The sequence below is a fragment of the Nipponia nippon genome, unplaced genomic scaffold (genome assembly GCF_047370975.1).
Source record: "Nipponia nippon isolate SJK-2023a ecotype South Korea unplaced genomic scaffold, ASM4737097v1 scaffold_10, whole genome shotgun sequence".
Taxonomy (NCBI): domain Eukaryota; kingdom Metazoa; phylum Chordata; class Aves; order Pelecaniformes; family Threskiornithidae; genus Nipponia; species Nipponia nippon.
This window is the reverse complement of record NW_028262291.1, coordinates 15,703,714-15,725,310: the sequence shown is the minus strand read 5'-3', so window position 1 is coordinate 15,725,310 and position 21,597 is coordinate 15,703,714. Positions and strand designations below refer to the sequence as shown.

The 21,597-nt window shown below is 36.7% G+C and overlaps 1 protein-coding gene across 11 annotated transcripts in view; it reads left to right on the top strand.

Annotated features, from left to right (window-relative positions):
* The window catches only part of PIK3C2A (phosphatidylinositol-4-phosphate 3-kinase catalytic subunit type 2 alpha), a 77,755-nt gene that overhangs the window by 23,183 nt on the left and 32,975 nt on the right, over positions 1-21,597 (top strand). For 9 of the 11 annotated variants that reach the window (XM_087745654.1, XM_087745649.1, XM_087745648.1 and 6 more), the window contains 3 exons: positions 10,534-11,705; positions 17,603-17,709; positions 19,363-19,520. In XM_087745654.1, the coding sequence (XP_087601780.1) occupies positions 10,599-11,705; positions 17,603-17,709; positions 19,363-19,520 (1,372 nt within the window). In that variant the 5' untranslated portion in view covers positions 10,534-10,598. Of the gene's footprint in view, positions 1-2,655; positions 2,775-10,533; positions 11,706-17,602; positions 17,710-19,362; positions 19,521-21,597 lie in introns of those variants that run through there. The other 2 variants (XM_087745658.1, XM_087745659.1) reach the window with 2 other exon arrangements.

The window sequence follows — 21,597 nt, the reverse complement described above, 5'->3', positions numbered from 1 at the left end:
CCAAAGGGGAAGCAGAAATGAGGCAGGGGAAATGACATCTGACAGATGAAAGTATTTTGTTAGTTGGTTTTGTTAGCTTTGAAGGCAGTTGTGTCCTTCATTCCCCCAACCCTGAGAGCGGGCCTGGAGAAAACTTTCTTATGTGTCTGGGAGGAAGAGAAGTTGCTTAAATTGGGCTCACTTACAGCATTTGAGGGGGAGGGACTATAATGCCCACAAGTTGTGTGTGTGTTTGTTGTTTTTTTTTTTTAACTGAAAGCAAGTTGAAGCAAAACTAATACAAATACATGGACAGCGAAAGAAAGTTGCATAAAAGATAAATGCAGTGGGAGAAGTAAAGTAACAGATACTTGAAGTTAAATGGCCTTTTGTTTGGGGAAAAAAAAACAAACAAAAAAGTCATGAACTATTTAGAGTCCTATTTTCTTAAATGTGCTGTATTTGAACAGTCTTTTACATAAAGGTGCTTGTTTATAAAATGACATAGGAGGTGTCAAGAAAGATTTAAAACTATGATTGATTTAATAAAATAGATTTGTCCTACTTAATTACAATGTAATAGTAATCTTGATTTAGAAACCCGAGGTTCCTTTTTCCTTTTGGAGTATTATTGTCATAATTAAGAACTCAAACATAAAGGTTCATTAGTATAGATAATCAGCGTATATAAAGATAGATTGATGATTTAGTTATTTTTATCTTTTCTGAGTAGCTCTCTATGTAGCAACAAAGGAAATTGAATGCCTTAAATGGGAAATGATGCATTTCAAAATGTCAAGTAAAAAAATCTTCTCTGAATTTGTGTTCCTCTGTTTCTTACTTCTCAAACTAAGTCAACTTGAAACTGCTGATATTTCTTATGCAGTGCTGCTATTATATCTGGTATCTAGCTGAAGAAACTTGAGTTAAAATGTTGCTTCACAAATAAAAATGCTGAGGTGACGTTTTGGTTTTGTTGGGGTTTTTTTGTTGTTGTTGTGTTAGGCTTTGATGTGGGACCAAAACCAGACCACTGTGGGGCTATCTAGAAAAATAAATGCTAGACTTGAATTTGATTAGAGCAGGATTGCATATTGTTTGTCTTTAAACTCTTGAACAATCTTAAGGCTATCTTATGGAAGCTTTAAAAATGGCAATAAATTAACATTCATAGGAAGGACAGCATAAGCGTAACACGAACATGACCAGAATTCATAAAATATAGTATGTGTTTTAAGGTCAGCCTTAATGACATTCAGGTAATGATCCTCCATTTTTTATTTTAGAAGTATTGCCTTTCAGTGTCTGCATTTAGTGCAGAAATTGCTGTGGTATTTATTTATTTTAGAATAGTACAACAAACTTGAAAATGAGAGAGTACAACACAAATCTAAATTGTTTGCTTTGTCGAAGTATAGCTGCAAACACATTCCACTGTTTTAAGTAGAAGATGTGGATGTGTAATTACTTACCAGAACCAGAGTTCAGTTTTTATCAGCAATGGTCAATAACATCAGTCATCTAATACAGCATTCATCCAGTCCCTTTGTACACAACAAGGTTGCTGTGATGTCAGTTTTCGCAGAAGAATGCAGAAGTTGTTTCCAGACTGGACAAGTAAGTGACGGAGAAAATGTTTCAAAGCATGCTAGTAATGATAAACCTCACTTAATCTATTAAAGATTTAGAATAAAATGTTGTCCTCAAAGCTCACATTAAAAAAAGTTATGAGAAATATTACTTTGATCTATACCTTAGTAGAAATGCAACCTGAAATTATTTACTTGGAGTAAGTTTAGTTTGTTCCAAGTGGTGGTCACTTCAGAGTACTTTCATTGAAGAAGATGAAATAGAGAGAGAGGGTATGTCTGCCTATTTCATGTAACTTCTAATTTTCAGGTGTGTGGTGTTAAAGTTATAAACAAAACATTACTTACAAAAAACCATAATTGGAAACTCGTGGTATGTAGTGTACGAGGACCTCATGGTATTTGTGTTAAGAGTATGTCACTAGTTCAGACCTAGAGGTTGGTTACTGCATGATGACCTAGATGAAATAATTTGGTCCATATAGAGTTTGTAGCTCATAGGTTTCAATATTGTAGTTGATGTTAGTAGTTATAGGAGACATATCGAGACAGGTCGTCGGTAACTGATATGGTCTTCTACTTAGATTGTAGTCACAGCAGAAAAGCAGTGTGGTGACAGTGCTGAGGTATATAAGGTGAGTGCTGAAAGTTTACCTGAGTTCAGCATGCAGCTGGACAAATTCCTGGAGGAAATAAATCCATCGGGGTCTTAGTGAAGCTACCTCAGGATTCAGGAAGTCCTTGAGTGGCAAATTAGTGGAGACTAGAAGAGTGTTTTGAGGAAGTGTCATTACATGCTTACCTTGGTTTAGCTTTTTTCCATTTGCATTTCTGAAGCCACCCTTAGAGACGAGTTAAGGATGAGATGAACCTTTGGTCTGACAGAGTGTAGCCATCCTGTTCAGTTTTCTACCAGCGTAGTGTTAAAAAAAAAAAAAGTAATCATTGAATCAATGCATCTGATAAGCATTTAGTATTTTCTAATGTATAAAGCGGAAAGGTACATGTGAACAGTGCATTTGTTCTGTCAATTAATAATCAACAATTCTGTTTAATACTTTCATAAATACTAGGTTTGTGACTAAGAAGCATCTACCAGTGGTAACTGAAACTGTGCAAGTTTCCTGCCTGAGGGGAAACTCGTCTGCTGAAGCAAGTGGTAGAAACAATTCGGCTACTGCAGCAGAATTGCATTTGGTTAGACTGGTAGGTTGATCCTAATACAGTGATAGAGAGTTAAATCTGGGGCAGAGCTGTGGTGACGTGGTTTTCTCTCCCTACGCTACTAATGTTTTTGATTATATTTTGTTGAAGGTGTATACTGTGCACTGCTGCACAGGGAATAGAATAGGATCTTTGTGGGGGAGGGTTGTTTTCATCTCCCTGTGTTAATAGCCACTGTACATTGCATCATGAACTTCCTGTATTTTTCTGTGTTTTGAATGCTTTGTGACATTAGGAGGATATTTGCAGGGCTTACTTCAGGCATATAACTTAAGAAAATTTGGGTTTTTACCATGGTCCTCTGTCTATGCTGTAGAATGTTATGAAACTATATGGAAGGTGTTTGGGCATCTCTATTTGGGTAATTAAAGCATATAGCACAAATGTTTCTTTCCTCTTTTCTCTGTCCTCCCCATCCTCTAGACACTTTATATATTTTTGATTGAATTGGATATGTAGTTTAAAATGTTGTCTACCTTCAGCTTAGTACCACTGGTATTGGGATTAGTGGAAGTACTAGTATAGATAGATGCTCCAGGTAATTTGTCACGCTCTGCTGTTATCAGGCCTGCGCTGTATGAATAACTAAAACTTTGATATTGCTGCCTGGATAAAGCCCTGAGTAGCCTTGTCACCCTCTCATAGCTGATCCTGCTGTGAGCAGGTAATGGAACTAGAGACCCCCTGAGGCCCCTTCCACTCTTAATTGTTCCATGGAAGTGGTATTCCAGAGTAAAATTATTTTGCACATCATGGATTGCTGTGCAAATTATTCAGCTAGGGAATCAGAATATTTGCAGCAATGGCATTACTTAAAAAAATAAAAAAACCCCATACCCTAAAGTAGTAGCTAATGTTGATTCTGTGTGGAATATTTTGTATTGCATGAGTGTTTTCAAGTACCATTTGAAAAGAGGGATTGGTGGAAAAGACTGAATTGTAAGGGTGACATGGAGAAAAGCACAACTTTAGAGGTGGCTGAAAAGCAAGAGAATCCGTAAAAAGTTTTTTAAAGCAAACTTCTGAAACAGAAGGAGTAGATATGAAAGCATTATTCTGTAAAGAGAAACATTGCAAAAGAACTAAAATTCTTAGCCTTTGTCAAACAATGCTGGTAATAGGCTTGGCTGTAAGGCATGGAAAAAAAATCTTGGCCAAGTGCATCAGAATGAAACAGCCTGGGATGCCATCAGTTTCATTATTGCTTTTTCTGGTATCTGCATCCAGAAAATACTGGGCAGGAACAGAATTGCAGGTATGCTGTTAGAGAGCTGAGAATAAAATAGGGAGAAATGCGGAGATGCAGAAGTTGGTGAGTAGTTCTACAGCTGCTGAAACCGATGTCAAGTGTCCTGTTGATTTGTGTCTTCAGCTGATCGGCTTTAAGGACTTCTTGCCATGATTCAAGCATTTATAAAGATTATCCTGGCAATAAATCTGTGGTGTCCAATAATATGAGCTCATGCTACTGTTTTCTTCTAGCTGTGACACCCAGTGCTCTTGGTGGTTGGTGTCGGGTTGCTTGTTATTATGAAACTTCCATGGAATTTATTTATCTTTAAGACCCCTATCTCTTCAACAGACTTAAAAGAAATGGTGATAGGGTTCAAAATTTGAGGGGAGGAGTATAACAGCACAAATATGCTGAAGAAGCTTGCAAACATACTGTACCAAATCTGCATGTATCCACATCTACTGGTGGAGTGGCTTGCAGTGGCTTATGATGCAAACCACTGGTTCAAGAAGGGGAAGAGTACTCTGTGGCAGGGAAAAACATATGATCTGTAGGTAGCTGTAGCTGCCTACACTAAGATTTGGCTGGGACATCATGACAGATGCTTCCACCTTTTGTCTCTCTTGGAACGTTGATCAAAAAATCAAGATTCTACAGTTACAAAGTATGCCATATCTAGTAACAGTCTTCTGCAGTGTGTCATGGATGAAAATTGATTTAAGCAGAAGAGTTCGTAGGTGTTTTTATAATCACTGAAACAGCTGAGGCTGGATTTTTCAAGGGATTTGTTGCCGATGTTGAAAGACCTTGAAGCATTCCTGGAGGCTTCCTGTTCTAGTACTGAAAACACCCTATTCTTACCTAGCTTTCAAGATCAGAGGTTTTGTGATGAAATTGTACTTTTTAGATGTAAATGAATTTTCAAAATCGAAGTTAAGAGATGCAGTTGCTGGTCTCAGTACAGCTGCTTAGGTATTTACAAGCTGAATGATTTGAGCAAAACAGAAATGAATGCTGGTTCAGAGTTTGTGCCCATTTAAAAATTGCACCTGTCTTTAAGCTAGTGAAATTGCCTTTGAAGATTCTGTAGATGTGACCCAAAATGAAATGGATTCAATCTTTCAGTTAACTGTGTTAACCTCATCTGTAAGGGGGTGCTTTCTAATTTTGCTAAGATGACTGATTAAAGAAGCTACTAAGTTTTTAGTGGAAAGAGAGGTAGAACCATATACCTGAAACACTAGCCTTTCAGGACTACTTATGTACATATTATTGAAAAACTTCTAATTTAAACCTAACAGTATTTTAAAAAATATTGGACTTCAAGAAGTCAGGTCACGAGTATCTGTTCAGTTGATTCTTGATTTGTAATAATCTGAATGCGTTTGGCAGAGAGGGCTTTTGAACAACAAAGTTCTTGTGTTTTTTCTTGTTAAGTTTTCCTGCTATGGCAAATGTCGTGCTATGAATTCCTTTGCAGATTATTAGTACTTTCCATAGTATATTACTGCTGTCTTATTTTGCTAAGTTTTCCCTGTTATGCCATAAAACTGCTACCGTCTCTGGTATGCAGGCAAGATTTGTTAATTCTTAAGTTAGCTATTATTCAGTGTTAGACAAATGCCTGAAATATATATAAATATATTTTTTTTAAGTTAATGGCAAAATAACCATGGAGTTATTGTGACAATTATACTTGATTTGAGGAGGCTCTGGCTACTGTATGTCAGAGCGTTACTTTATAAGGAATGCAGGAAATGGTCTGACTTGTTATCATTGCTTCTGTATTTAGTGCTTGGACTCTGGGGAATTTATGTGCACTGATTTCTGATAACTATAAAGTATTTTTTAAGAATGAATTACCAAATAATGTGTTCTAGTGCTTTGTTTAGCACTAGAACAAATTATAAATAGAATGTTAAAAGCCTTGAGTTTTTTTGAAAAGAAAATTGTAGTGCAACTCATCTTAAGTAGCAAAGAATGTTAACATGTACATGAGCAGATGGTGAGATTACCTCTGCTTAAGGTTACAGGATTTATCTCTAATAAAGTCATCCCTTGCTCATTAAGATAGGAAAGTAATTTAGATTTTGGGAGTCTTTGCCCTGGTAGAGATGCAATATCCTGTATTGACTCTCCTGAAGCTTCTCATCGGAAACCTGTAACTTCCTCATTAGAAAAAAATTTCTTCATGGCTCAATTTTTTGTGTTTGCTAGAGTAGTGCATATGTAAATATATTTTGGTTTTTTATGTAAGCCTCTGTAAGTGAAAATCTGGTTTGAAATTAATTTCCATTCCATGTAGAGGCTTTGATCTGAAGGAGATAGTCAGACATCTTGCTGTTTATTGGTTCTTGATCTTAATAAAGTTTTGTTGCTGCTCTTTTCTTCTTTTAAAGAGCATTTTACTCCTTTGAAATAACGAATAATGAGCAATACTCAAATAAAACTATAGCAACACACAGGTACTTGACTAAGGAAATTAACTTTAGACTCTAAACACATTTATTCAAGATTACCACCAAGTAAGCGTTGTTCTTAGGGAAACTCTGCTAGACTGGAGCCAGAGAAAGAGGTCTGCAGACTCATGTCTGATCACATCTGGTTGAATACTTGAAGAAAATACTGCTTAGAGTTAACTAAGTCTCACTGCAAGAGGCAGACTACCTTTCGTCAAGGCTGTAGATAAATTGGGTGATTGAGATTTTTAGACCTGCTTTTGAATGAAGCAGGCAGTATTGGTGAGTTACTGCTAGGGCAGCGTAAATACGGTGACTTTGTATAGGTTGTGAATGTGTCCATTTAATTTCAAATTTAGGGGAGAAATAAGTGGTGTCGGAGACTGTTGTATCACTTTCAAATTTCTGTTATAATCCCTTCAATTACTTCTAGTTTTCCTTTAGAAAAAAAAAGGCATTTGACCCATTCTTTAAGTGTTTGGAAAGAGAGTTGTGCTCTTGAAGGTGAACAGATTGACCGTTGAAAACTGATGATTACTGTTACTTAAAATAGTGTGCAGCGGTTGAGATGAGAATAATCCTGACTCTTTAAGGATTACTTCCAGGTCTTCTGATGACTTCCAGTTGTTGCAAACTTCTTGTGAATTCCTATGGTATGGTCAGTAATGGTTCAGGTGGCTGTGTTTCCTGTTTCTAGGATTTGAATTGAAACATATTCTTCCGAGTGTTTGAGAGGAGTTCCCTGCTGATAGATGGTCCAAATGGAATTTACCCTTCCCTTTGCAAATGTTGGAGAAGTTTCAGTTCTGCTCACTCTCTGCCTTTGAACTTAGATGGCTACAGAGTCAGAAGTTCAAAGTGAAGCTGAACTTACGTGAAAATGTTAACTGATGCAGTGTAGTTAGCATTTAAAAGAAGGGCTACCTTTATTTTAATTGTGCTTATGCCTAGGGAGCTTTTTCTTCTGATGTTTTATCATGTGAATTTACTGTTTAAAACTGGCATGCAGGATAAAGTTTTGCTAAAACTACTGCAGTTTTATCAGATTTTTAATTAGTTTTTAACTTCGGACTGTTTGAAAACTGCAGTCTGCTTATAAAATTTGACAGAAATTTATACACTGATTTAGTTTTAGAAGTTTCCCAAGGACAGGACTTAAATAGAGCGATCAAATTAAGTGTATGTATGCTGATGAGACTGTCTTGTTAAAATAAAATTCCACTTTTTAGGTACCCACTAATAATATTCTTCTGCCTTGAATACTAGAAGTCACGGGATTTGTCAGTGCAAGTGTGCAATCACACACTGACAAAAATGCAGCACTGTAATGTGAAATTGGAAAATAAACAAGCAATTATTGAGTGACTGGGAATCTGTAGATGTTACGAACGAATGTGTTGCAGTAGCTGTGCACCATGTTTCTGAGTGCTAAGGAATGGATGTTTAGCTGCAGTCGTGACTTTGTGGAAAAGACTTCTTGTGAACAGGAGACTCCTTGGCGAGTGTGGAGATCAAAGCTGTCAATTTCAGCAGAAAAATAAGGCTTCCTACTTTTTTGAGGAGCCAGAGTTGTTGTTGTATGGACTTCAAACTAACTATATATAATCTTGATATTTTTTCCTTAAGAAAAATCACTTGCTGCTGTAGTTATCAAGCAGCACCAGAATGCACTGATAATCTTCAAAGTTGTAGCCCAAACAGTTCTGAATAGTCTCAGAAAATATGATCCTATTTTAGTTTTCTGATTAAAAATCAGGAAAAAAATCCTGCTGCTATTTAGAATCTGTAGGCAACAGCGAGACTGTGAGAACTGCACTCATGCTGCTGCTTCTTGGAAAAGCCGGGTAGGAATTATTGAGAGGACTTCATAAGTCAGAGTGTTCTTGCATCTGAAAATTTGACATAGCAATTTTATCCAGCTGTAAGTTAATAAAGAGATTAAAGCCTGTTTGGATGTCTAGGCAGTCTGAGCAGTTGGTGTGAAGTATATTAGACTTCTTGTTAGGATGTTATCTGTGGCTAGTAGGCTTAGACCATCTACAAAATATTCAGTACATCTTTAGGAGAAGGTTTAGAATGAGTGCCCTGCTAACAGGAGGATAGTAAATAACCGAATGGCACTGAAGGCCACAGCTGTGCTGTAAATGGGGCCAGGGACCCGCACTGTCCATAACGGAACCCAGCAAAAAAGTTTGGGGTTGGTTTGTTTTTTGTTTTTCTGTTTTTTTGTTGTTTTTTTTTTTTAATCGGTTCTCCAATTGGGTTCAACACTCAGCTGTGCAAATAGGCAGTAGGTAGGACAGGACTTCTTTCTAATGGCAATAGTTGTGGCTTTAATGAATGTCAAACTCTGCAGCTTTCCATATATTGTATGGAAAAGGATCTGGTGTCTGCTTTTTTCTGTAGACTTCATCCGTGTTGAATATCATTATCTTGTGGAATGGATACATACTAGTAACCTCCAAAGCTCCTCCTTAAGACTTTATTCCCCAGGACTTTAGTGGTGTGGTGTTCAGGGTTTTATAACTTTGTTAGTCTGTCACTGTTTCAGTCTTTCTGAAGACACCCTCTTTCATTTAAATCTTGTCTTGGTACCTGTAACATCAGTTCTGCTTTAATCTTGCTTTGTGAGGGGTTTCACCTAAATTTATGTTTTCAGACTTAGCTGAAATGTATAGAACCTCTTATAAAGATGTGTGTCCTTCACAATAAAAGCTGCTGAAATGAAGAAGATAAACCAAAAGCTTGGCCAGAGTCTTAAAGAATTTAAACAATCTGTTAGAAATCTGTTAAGACTCTCGTCGTCTATGTGGCGAGCCCACAAAAGTACAGTTGGTTTGTTTAAAGCACATATCTCTGGTCTGATTCAAGGGGGAAAAAAAAATCTAATGGGTGTGAATAGCAAGGGGACATAAAGATAGACTTTTAAGTTATCTACATTATTTGCTGCAGAGACCTCTTAATTTGTAGATCATTCTGTGAGTTAAACCCATGATGATTTACATCTAAAGGGCTGTCTAGTTCAGTGAAACTGTGTTTTAATGAGGATTGCTGTTTAGGTAACTCTCCTAGCAGAAACTCATTATTCATGATTTTTATCTTGCTGCTTGATATGCATACTAGCTGTTGCTGGAAAACATCTCCTGGACTCAACTCTAACCTATCTGTGTGTAAAAGCCATAGAATAAAGTAGAAATAATATTGAAAAATAACATAGTTCTTGTGGTAATCTCTTGTAAGTTTATTTTAATAATGAGACACAGATATCATGGTGAATATGGGAAGTTGTATAATAGTACTGAGCACAAGATTGGAATTGGAGAAATGTAAGATGTCATTTTCTTGGTGGTGGCCTTAAGCAAAAGTAACCTTTCAGAGCTTCTTCCCTTACATAGTAGTGAATGACACTTCCTTTAAGGGCCTGTTAAAGTGATTACTTAATGAGCAGCTATACTTAAATCACTTACTTTGCTTATCCAAGAAATAGCATTTCATAAGCATTATTTCTCTTAAGAGAATAAAGTATTTTCCAAAGGAAGGGAGGTCCTTCAGCATCATTATGACCATCATAATCACAGTACAGCAGTTTGATAGGTCTATCTTTTTTTAATATAGTGAAGTAAACTGGAGGTCCTCTTGATAATGTGCTTTATCAACGCTAGATATTTGTATAGTCTTTAGAATGTTTTCTACTTCTGAGATTGAACCTGGCTAAGTGTGCAGAATTACTCAAATCTGAAAACAGTTAGGTACCTGAATGTAGCTTTTCTGTGTTTTAGGTTTAGTGGTGCAAAAACAAACCAGTACTGTACCTACTGGTAAGTACTAGTAAAAAAAATAAATGGGTCTCACATAATTCAAAGGCTGTGAATTTAATTGTGGCTTCTCTTTTTAAGTTTGACTCCCCAAAAAAAAAAAAAAGGTCTCTTTAAAATTTTGTCCTGGGTTTCTGAAAGACGTGCAACCTTGTCAGTTGGTGATGTATGACTTAGTGGTTCTCCATGTATGATTTTTTTTATGTATTTCTAATGTTTCATTTCATTTTCAGATCTGCTAAATCTATTCGGAAGCCAAGGGTGGACAGCCAGTACAAGGGAAGTGTTCCTTCTTTAAATGGACATCTGCTCTTGCGGTATGGCCCAGATATCCAGTAGCAATGGATTTAAACAGCGTTCCTCACCTTCTTTGGCAGCTGCCAGGTCAAAAGATGTGGACAAAGAGGAGGCGTTGCAGATGGAAGCTGAGGCATTAGCTAAGATGCAGAAAGAAAGAGGTATAGCTGGTAATAAACAAACTTTTCATTCTTTAAGCAGCACCAGACAAAAAGTACAGACTCATAACAAACAGGACCATGATCTCATGGTGTTTCCAGAGTCTGATGCCAAGAGCATGGAAGATAAACTAAGTACCATTGACATAAAGAAGCTTACTCATGCTGAACTAGAGAAACTGCTGCTGGATGACAGTTTTGAATCTAGTAAAGTACCTACGTTACCAGTGAATCCTATTTTGAGCCCATCTGTGTCTTCGCAATTTTATCTTGGGCCTACGGGTCAGAGAAGACAGTGGACGCCTGGGATACCAGCACCTGTGACATGCACTTTACCTCCTATTTACCCCTCAACTTCTTACACAAAACAAACTGGTGTATTTCAAAATGGATTCCATCCAAATATGTCCTATTACTCTAGAGAACCTATTTATCTTGGTCTTCCAAGACAGTCGCAATACATTTCATACCCAGTGGCAGCTACTACACCTTTCCATCCACAAGGAAGTCTACCTATATATCCTCCAGTACTTACACCAGAAATGGCAAAAGTATTTGACAAAATTGCAAGCACCTCAGAATTTCTGAAAAATGGGAAGTCAAGCACGGACCTCGAAATGACTGCTATAAAGTCTGCAGTTTCTAACCTACCAGCCTCAGAAAGCTGCAGGGATGTTAGTAAATTTGATTGGTTAGATTTGGATCCCCTAAGTAAACCAAAAGTGGATAGCATGGAGACTTTAAATAAGGCAGAGAATGATGGAGAGAGAGCTTCAAGTATGACTGCTGAAGATCCGTGGGATGCTGTGCTGTTAGAAGAAAAGCTGTTAGTATCTTGTCATCTGGAAAGAAAAGTTAATGGGAAATCTTCTGGAGCAACAGTTACAAGGAGCCAGTCCTTAAACATGCGAACAACTCAACTTGCAAAGTTACAGGGCCAAACATCACAGGTATGTAAATCAGTGTTTTTAAATTGCAGTATAATAGTAAAGATTAATCACAGTATTTAAAGACACTTTAAGGTCTGGATTTGTTTGTTAAATTTTACTTGTCTTGAGCAGAGTCCCAATAATGTGATGTTACTGCCATATGTATGTATTAGTGATATTCAGAAAATTGAACATTGCTACTGAACTAAATCCCAAAGTAACTCTGGCCTTGTGTAATCTTTCCACATTTACTGAGGAAACTGCTGTTTTTCAACAGACTACAAAAAGAAATGGAAATAATCTTCAGAACAATGAAGTATTTAAATCATATTGATAAATATTTGAATTAATGAGCAATTCACAGGGTACTACAACATAAAAAGACGGTGAGTTAGACACTGAAGGCATTATCTGAGCAGCCTTTATCTCAGATTTTGAAAAAAATCTTTTTTTTGCCTTGTATTTGAACCTGTTGGCTTTTTTTTTTTTAAAAAAAAAAGGTAGAATAGAAAGATGGCATAGTCAAAACTCTTTTCTGCTCTCCCAGTATCACGTGCAGTGTTTCACAGGACCACTATAATTCCCTTTCATAGGTAGAAATCTTTCTTTCTGTGCAGGAATGCTCGAGAGATTGTAACCAAACCTTTTGGTTATACTGTCCTGGAAGGTGGGATGCCTGTTGGGTCAGAAACCCTGTACTGTTCTGGAAGAAGGAAGACCGTCTTTGTGTGATGTTACTTCCATCAGGCAGGGCAAAAGGGTGACTTCTGCTCTAGGATCAGGATCACTTTCATCAAAATTTCAAGGCAAAAATGTCAACAGAGGCTTTAGTTATGACACTTATTCTTTTGGACATTGGGTACATGCAGCTTGTATCAAAACTAAACTGTAGAGCAGATGGTCAATACTGTAGCAATCTCGCTTGGTTAATTATGCCCCCATAAGTGCATCCTACTCTTTCCCAAGTCCAGTAAATGGCTATAGATTATGTAACTTTTCCTATCTTTTAAAATTCTTTCTGTGATAATTCCATTATAAAACAAGACATTATGTTTTAAAATATTAGTCACCTTAGTAGAAAGTGAATATGAATACTTCTGCATTTTTATTTTTTGGTAGAGAGAGTACAAAGACTGAAGGAGAAGTCTTCAGTGGAAAAGTCAACACCCTGGCAAGGAAATGGCAGGAAAAATTGTATTTGTAGAAACTGGTTAGAGGTGGGGGAGTAAAAGATTTGTTTGCCTTGGAGACTTTGGATTGCAGCTGTTTTGAATCTTATGTATTGTCTTTCTAGGTGTTTTTAATAGGCTAGGGCCATGCCATAAAAAACAACTGTTATCAGTCAAGGTTTTTTTCCAAATGGTTCCTTAACTCTTCCCTTTCCCCCAAACTGGGGGAGGTTTTTTTTTCTCAGAAAAATGAGTATTTACTAGACCTTGGCTTAAAGGGCTAAATTTCCATTGAAGTAAAATTTTTGGCCCCTCATTTGAAGGATTTCCTGTTTTTCTGGGCTAGTTGTCAGTATTCTGGCAAAAGTTTAATAGAAGGCCAGTGGAGAAGGATCAAAAAAAACCCTAAATAAAAAAAAAAAACCCTTTACCTCTGTTTTTAAGGGATTGCATTTTTAACATTACATGTGTGAAGATCTTGGGTCTAACTTAATTTTATTTTTTTTCCACTCACTGTTGAGCTGTGATATGTGAACTCAGTTATTTCCTACTGTTTAGAGGGGCATGTAAATTTGGGCTCTACAGCAGTTTGCTTCTTAAGTTTATCGTTTTATCTAGTGATGTAAGTTTTCCAGTGATGTTTGGTTGGTCGTAATGTAACCATTGACTGGAATAGCTAGACTGTATTGGATCAGTGTTTCTGAGTTGTTGTCTGTAGAAAGGTAGTATTTGACTTTGCTGAATGAAATCTGTTTTTATAAATTCCAGGGTTTTTTCAAGAGTGCAGGATTTAAAAGTGTTTTTCCTGTTCATTGGGTCCAATCCCATGCTATTTGCAGATCACGTGTTAACTGATTCATAAAATGCTCAAACTCTGCCTTTACATGCGGTCTTTTCCTCCTGCTACTTTTGATTTAAAGGCTGTTCCAGGCCCTCACTGTCCTCATCAGTCATCTGATTTTCAGCAGAAATGCATTCATATGCAAATGCAAATATTCATATTCAAATGCAAATGCATTTGCTCTTGGCAAATGTTCCTCTTAACAGGGTGGAACAGCAGGTATTTAAGATAAAGAACCTTTTTGATGTTTACCTCAACATGTTATAAGAGACAGTGACTTTCTGTCAGCTTTCATTGCAAGCTCTGTGTGATAGCTTCTCTTTCCTGTCACTTTTTTTTGTTTTGAAGATGGTTTATGAGAATTTTAGTTCTCTATGTGAGAGCACAGTGTACCATTACAGTGCCTTGTACAGTGGCATGAATAAACCCTCGTTACAGGTAGGGGCATCCTGCTTAATACACTTTTATTGCATTTGCTTTATTCACGATGGCATCACAACAGCACATATCGATCCTGTAGTCAATTAATATATCTGATTTTCTTAAGCCACCATCTTTTTCAAACAAATTCGTAGTTTATAGCAGACTCCTGCAGTGAATGCCCAGTTGAACGTTTGAGATTTACTTTCTACTTGTGTTCCTCCAGTCTGTGGGTAACTAGTTGTGGCATAACGCTCCAGTTCTAGCCTGTATTATAAAGTTAGCTGATGATACAAGACTGTAAATTATCAGCAGGGGTGTTTCTGCTGCTTGTGCTGAGTTACTGAAGAAGATAATAAATGCATCTAAAGACGAGTCTCTCAAACAGATATCCTTTCAACATAACCTGTGGCTTTTGCTTTATCTTTTGCCCATCCTGTGCTGCTACATTTTTTTCTAGTTTAAATAATTTTCCTTCTGGTATAGTAGGAAGCTGAATTATTTAGCCTGTATTTTTGGCAGTTATCTTGCATTTTATCCCATTTACCTCCAGGTACACATTTCCTTCAAAGTATATCCTGAAGTCTTGCATCCTAACTAAGTCTGGATCATTTTTTCCCCTGAATAACTCATAGTCTCACTGCCCCTTTAAACAAAACTATTAGTAAAATTTTCTAGTCATATATTTTGATTCATATTATATTTAATCCCTCACATCAATAGATTGCTTTGAGTTTTGCTTCATATTTGATGAAGTCTCTACATATTCAGTATTGCCCTTTAAATACTTCAGTGTTTGTCACTCTCCTTTCTGAAAGCAGAAGGAAAATGATTATTTTGTCCTATTTTAGGTGTTTTCTTCTCTACCTTTCCTCTCCACAGGGCTGAAGAGTCTTGTGGCTTGATATACTCATGGGAGTTAATTTAACTTGACTTTTGGTAATTTACTGGGTTTTGGGTTGTTTTTTAGTGTTAAGAGTAATTGTATTTGCAGACCACTTCTATTTTTGCAGGCTGTGCTGATAGGAACTACTTATCTAGTTTGGCCTGAAGTCCTTTCTTACAAGTTCTTTCCTGTTTGACTGATAGCTTTTGCACCTCCTAGATTTGCTCATCTGGAAGTTAAAGAAATTCAAATCCTACTTGTTGCTCAAAACCCTAATCATCTGAGTCCAGTGGATTTTAAATGGATTTCTTAGTTTCAAAGCTTGTCCTCCTGAAATTATCTTCCAAAAAGTGATCAAAAACTAGTATTGAAATTCAACTACATAGGCAGGGAGGTATTTAATGTTCTTAATTTTCCATCAGGAGGTAATTTCCAGCAATACATATTTGAAATAACATTAGGTTTCTCTCCATAGCCAAATGTGACTGTGAGGTCAACTATGGGTAACCAAATAAACCTTTTTTTTTTTTTTCCTTTGTTACATTAGAATTTGTTGTTTACCCTGGGTAAGCTTGCACGTGTAGAAATACCTCGTTCCCTAAACTTCTTTGAATTTAACAGCAGAATAAGCTGCAAATTTTGCTGTAAATAATTCAAAAGTGTCACATAGTGGCATAAAGTGGCAATGTTGCATCACTGGTATGACTTTATTTTAAATAATCCCCTTGTGTATTGCTTTTATACTCTCACTAGAGTTGCAAAGTGCTTTGAGTACTTATTTGTAGTATTACTTAACTTCTTTAAAAAGTGTTCTTAAATAGAGAAGATTTAACATTTGTATAGCCAGCTTCCTGATTTGAAATGATTGAGTATTGTGTTGAGAGCTGACCAGCAGTTAGTTGAATTTTATCAGAGGTGTTCACCTTTCGCTTGGTATGTTAACTTCCTGGTTCCTTGTATGATTTTTTGTTTTGTTATTGTGTAATTGCTTGAAGAATACCTGCACTAGATACAATTGCACAGGTCTGTCAGCAGGTCTTGTGCAGTTGCCTGGAAGTATTTTTATGTGATAGAACTTGTCTGAGATATTAGGATGGAAGAATCTTATTAAATTTAAGGTATTATACATGCTCCTGAATCTCATTGCAGGTTTTGTGGCTTTACAGCTTCCTGCTCTAATTGCTTCCCATGGTACGGCTAATCCCCAATTATATAGAATTTATCCTTTTGAACTGGTTGGTGTTCATGAAACCAATATTTTAGCTGAAACAACTAGGTTTAACTGCAATTAAAGTGGCAATTATGGGTTGCGTATATTATCCCTTCTAAGTTCATGCTATACTTCTTAAACAAGTTAATTTGAGCAAAAAAAAGTTCTAAAAGGAAAAGACCTGACAGTCCCTAGCTCTGCATATTACAGATTTGACCCCCTTTCTGAGACAGTCTAATTTAACGATATTGTCTAATATGCTCTAATGAAATTAGATGCTCAGCTAACTTTGTCAGCTAATAATAAATAACCCGCATACTAGTTAAGTAGCTATTCACTATTTGAAGTATGAATAAATTGTGATAATTTCAGAAAAACTAGTGCAGTCTGCTTTTTTTTCCTGGACTTCTGGGTGGATTAAATGTTTCTATAAGCATGGTAGAAGCTCTGGATGTAAAATGTAACTGGTCAGAAGGCTTTATCCTCCATGCACAATGACCCTAAGTTGGACATGAGCAAACTCTTCAAGATCACCTTATTCCAGGGCGTATCTGGCTGGAGTTTCATGAGTGCTGCAGGCTGGTGGGGGCTGTCAGACTACAGACGGTTGAGTTGCACCTCAACCCCACTGGTTGTTCCAGCTGGTCTCTGCTGTTTGCTTACACTGGCATTTGTATGGCTGCATTGTGAATCGGATCAGAAACAGATGTGGATTAAAAACTGCTGCAGTTTTGTTTGTGATTTTTTTTTTTCAAGTTTATTAGATTTTGTTGTTTGAAACCGCAGTTCTCTTTTTTAGCAATTGTTTTTTAGATTGGATACTTCAAAGATTGTGGTTTATGTTTTTGGGAGCTGGCGGGTGCATATGGCATAAGGGATTAAAACGGCAGTAATCTGATACCACAAGATTAGTTCCGAGTTTAGTGTTCTGAATGCTACTTCCTTCCAGTGTAAAATTTATCTTTTCCTGCTTTGTAGGAAAAGGTAGTCATGGGCAGAACTGATGTGTAATGGTTCTTTCTGGGACTATACGGAAGGCTGAATTGCAGAAGTGGAGGAAAAAACATTTGTCTGTCTTCCTCCTCTGGTTCAGTGAAATCTAGCCAAATTCTAATGCAACAGGTCAATGCTGAGAGCTCAGGAACTGTTATGCTTGCAACTTTATCTTAACTGATAATGATGCTGTCAAATGAATTACCTTTGGTGAAGGAGTCACTGGTCCAGTGAATCTTTACTTTTCAACTCAACGTAACGATACACATTTTTCTCCTTATAGAAGTAGACATAAAACTAATAGTAAACCTCAGACTCCGGAAAATCTATCATCTACACATGGCTTTGCTGGCTATAGGAATGTGTTTGCAGCTATTTAAACACTGTATTATCTTTGAGTTGCAGAAAGACAATGGGACCACTGGCATGCTGACAGAAAACGTGCTTCTCCAAGAAATTGAAGGGCAGAATCAAGAACTGTCAGCTTTTTCTCAAGCAGTTACGAAGTAAGAAATTACTGAACACAGATCAGCTTTCTGAAGAAAAAAAAAGCTAAAAAACTCATTTTCAGTTAGGTTGATAGGGCCAGTCGTACATTTTTTGCTTGATGGGCAGATTTCAGTATGTGTCCTTTTCCCTTTTCTTATCCCAGTTTTTCCTGGTTTTGTCTTGTTTTTTCAAGAATGCAACAGAATTGTTAGGGTGTTCAGTACTAAGGTTTTTGAATTATCATATCTCCTCTTTATTCTTTTGGTCCTGTGACTTTCCCCTCACTTTTTTCCTTGGTTTTATAATACCTTTTTATCTTCAAACTATTTTTCTGTGTTTCCATATATCTGTATCTCCTTCTATATATTTTTAATACAATTTCTTTTGAAAGAAGTCATTTTTTCTTAGTTGATGAACCTCACTAAATCTTGTCACTCCATGGCTTTCTAACCCTTAAATGCTCTAATTTCTGCTTCCACAACTAGAAATCTGTAACAAATAAAACCTTCAAACTTGTTCCTGCTTTGATCAGGTGGTGAAGTTTCTTAAAGGTCATACCAGAGAAGATGGGACTTGATAACCCAGAATGCTCCTTATATTTTGTTTTTGCTTACTACCACGATTTAAAGAGGGTTTATTTTTTTTTTTTTGCTCTCTTCCTAGAGCAGACAAACTAGGAATCTTGCCTTTTTTCCTCTCAAGATCAAAATCCAAGAACTAATGGGGGAAATAGAGATCTTTGAATCTCAAGGGTAACAGCTACTTTTTAAAACAGGAATGTTTATGAAATGAAAAGCAAACTCCATAAAACCAGTGAGAAGTCATATACCTGTGAAGCTTACTGATGAAAACATTAAGACAAAGGTCACATAAAATAGGCTTGTTGCAACAGTTTCTAGTTAAATCTAATTGTTGCCCTTTCTTTCAAGACCCAGTGCTTAAAATGCTGATAGACTTTTGACTGAACAACTCTTGCTAGAGGGATTCCTTTTTTTTCCCATTCATGCTGTTGTCAGGAATCAAGATGATGAAATAGTTGACCATTATAGATGAGTTCTGTTCTTAACCTCCTGTAATACTACTTTAATGTTGGCAGAAGGTTATGGTTAAATTATTTTATCTATGTTAAATAGCAGAAAATAAAAAACAGCTATCAAAGTACTGTCTATTTATTACTAGGTGAATGTTTTATACTGTTTCTGTCCTAAAGAAAAGCCCTTCCCTTAATTTAGGCCTCTTTCTTAACTTCCACAACTTGGAATAACTACCTTCTGCATAGCATCTAAGTTCAGTACGTAGAAGAAATAACCCTTTTTAAAACTAATTTTTAGCAAATGCCATGGATTAGCTTTTTTAAAAACTGTTTTAGAGCTTAGGTTCTACAGAAGCTGGATATGTCCTATAAGCATGGACGTATTAAGTATTTTAAGCTATATGGAAAACCTGCCTAATTACAAGCTAGGTTTTTTCCTGTCTAACTACTACTTGTATAATTATTGTGGGCGGTGTTCTGTTGAGAGTAGAAAAATTAAATGGTGTTTTGTACACACGATTTAGGTAACGAGCAAAAGGTAGTCTTTACTGTTCTGGCTTGTGGTTATTACCATGTTATTTTGCTTTAGTCTTAGACTTATCCATTGCAATGTTTCATAAACCTTCTCTACTTTCAGATTGAGGACCAAGTTTCCTTGGGCTAATCAGCAAACAAATCCAGGCTTTGTGCTGAGTCCAGTCATGCTGCAAAGAAATATAAGTGGGGAGATTGCCAGTATCAAGGTTTCCATAGAAATCGAAGAATTCCAGCAGCCAGTAACTTTTACATGTGATGGTATGTTTCTGCTTTTTAAATTGGTGTTTGCTTATAAGTCTTAGAACGGTGGGTTAAGGCTGTACACTCAGTCTAGGCCAACGGCTTTCGGTTTTTGTAATCCCTGGGCCTCAGGTGCGTGGATTGCTTGTGGGGAACATGGAAAAGGAAAGTGAAGCAAGAACTTAATTCTGGGTCAGTGCCTCTATCAGAAAATATTTAGAAGCTGAAAAAAGGGAAACTTTTTTTTTTTAAAAGGAAAGCCAAGCAAACCAGAAGCACTATTCTATCCACGGCTGGGAATGTTAAAACAGTTTTTCAAGAGTTTGACCTACTTTATGGTAATTGAGGGGATGACGATACCAGGACTGAGATTCTTAACTTTTAATTTAATTTTTTGTTTCAACACTGTAACATGTGTTTAAATAAACTCTTGCAGGCTATCGAAAAATTCAGACAAATTGCTTTTGGAAAATAAGAAAAAACACTGAAATTATTTATTACTTGACTTCAATATATGCTTATGAACACAAACGCTAAAATAATACTGTTGCGATGTGCCACAACTATCTGGTCCAGTTTTGTGGGTAACCAGAAATATTAGTTTGGGGTGGAACTTCTAGGTTTGCCTTGTTCTTGTACATAAATTCATATTCTCTGTGCAGTCAAGACTGTACAGCATGTTTGTATTAAAGACTGTAACTCTGGATGCTGTCAACTTCTGGCAGTTCTTAGTGATAACTGATAATAAATTATCTCAGGAGCAACTTAGTTTTTAGCCTCTACACTGCTGTAGTCTCTTAGCCCATGTGAGGGTTCCCATTCCCAGACCCTGTCACCTCGTAGTGGATCTGTGCTGTGGTGGTTTTTTTTATCATTTGGTTCTCTATCTGTAACCTCGTAGGTGCTTTAGAGCTGGTTGTTCTTAAAAGATATGAAGTTGCTCTATTTACTCACTTAAACTAGCTGCTCTATTGGAAAACAAGCTCTCAATGCCTAAGTGTTTTCATTCTGTATTAATTTGCTGGGCCTTATAGTTATTCTGCTCTGATTTAATACTCTTTTGTTAAGAAATGAGGCGGACTGTAAGTGTGGCCTAGGAAGGGTTTTTGCTCTTAATCCTTAAGATTATGCTTTCCTAATATTACAGCCTTAATCCTTTCCTACAAAAGGCTTTGGTAGCGTAACTGAAATGTTAAGGCTTCAGCCCTTTATTTCTAGAAGTTTTGTGAATACCTTGGAATGTGTTTTGAATTCTAGCCCCACATATCTTATTCTTTGCACTGTCTGCTCTCTTTTTCTGATGCTGAAACTAATCACAGTTAAACTACTTGTCTTCCATAGCTAGTGAAAGATAGATATCCGTAGCTCATACATGAGTAGTAATTGGCATATTTAAAGTTATTATCTTCCTTTAATTCCTTCTGTTCTTGGTCAAATTGTTGCATACCTTAGCATCCTAATGCTAGAACTACTTCAGTATGGCTTTCAGTCCTGCTCAGAAGGAACTGCAGCCTTTCAGTGTTTTGACAACACAACGTGTAGAAAGGACCCAGGAGGGAAAGAAATGAACTTTAGAGCTTATTTGGGTATACCTATTCATTTTGCATTTGTTTATCAGACTTTACATGGAAATACAAGTCTACCTGAGCAGTCATTGCGTGTCAGCAAGAAATTCATGTCTTTCAATAAGACGGAGGGTGGGGAACAAGGTGGTAACATTATTTTTGCATTACTCTGCTAGGCTTTGCAGGACTGGCAGACCTTCACCAATGCAGCCTGTGACTATAGCCCATAAACTGTTACTGCATCTTTTTTCTCTGTCAGCTACCATATTCTCTGCTGAAGGCAGTACAGCAGTTTCACACTTAATTTCACTCTTAATAATGAATAGTAAGTTAAATAGTCTTAATAATGAGTTAAACAGTGTTTCTGAATTCATACTTCTTATCATTCCTTGTTCTTGAATTCCACAATCTCATTCTTCATATCCTATCAGATACCTCTATGCTCATAATAATTAGTCATCTGTTAATGAGATGAAGCACTTGCATTGTCTTGTGGAAAATACTGTTGTGGCATTACCTCTCTGTATCCA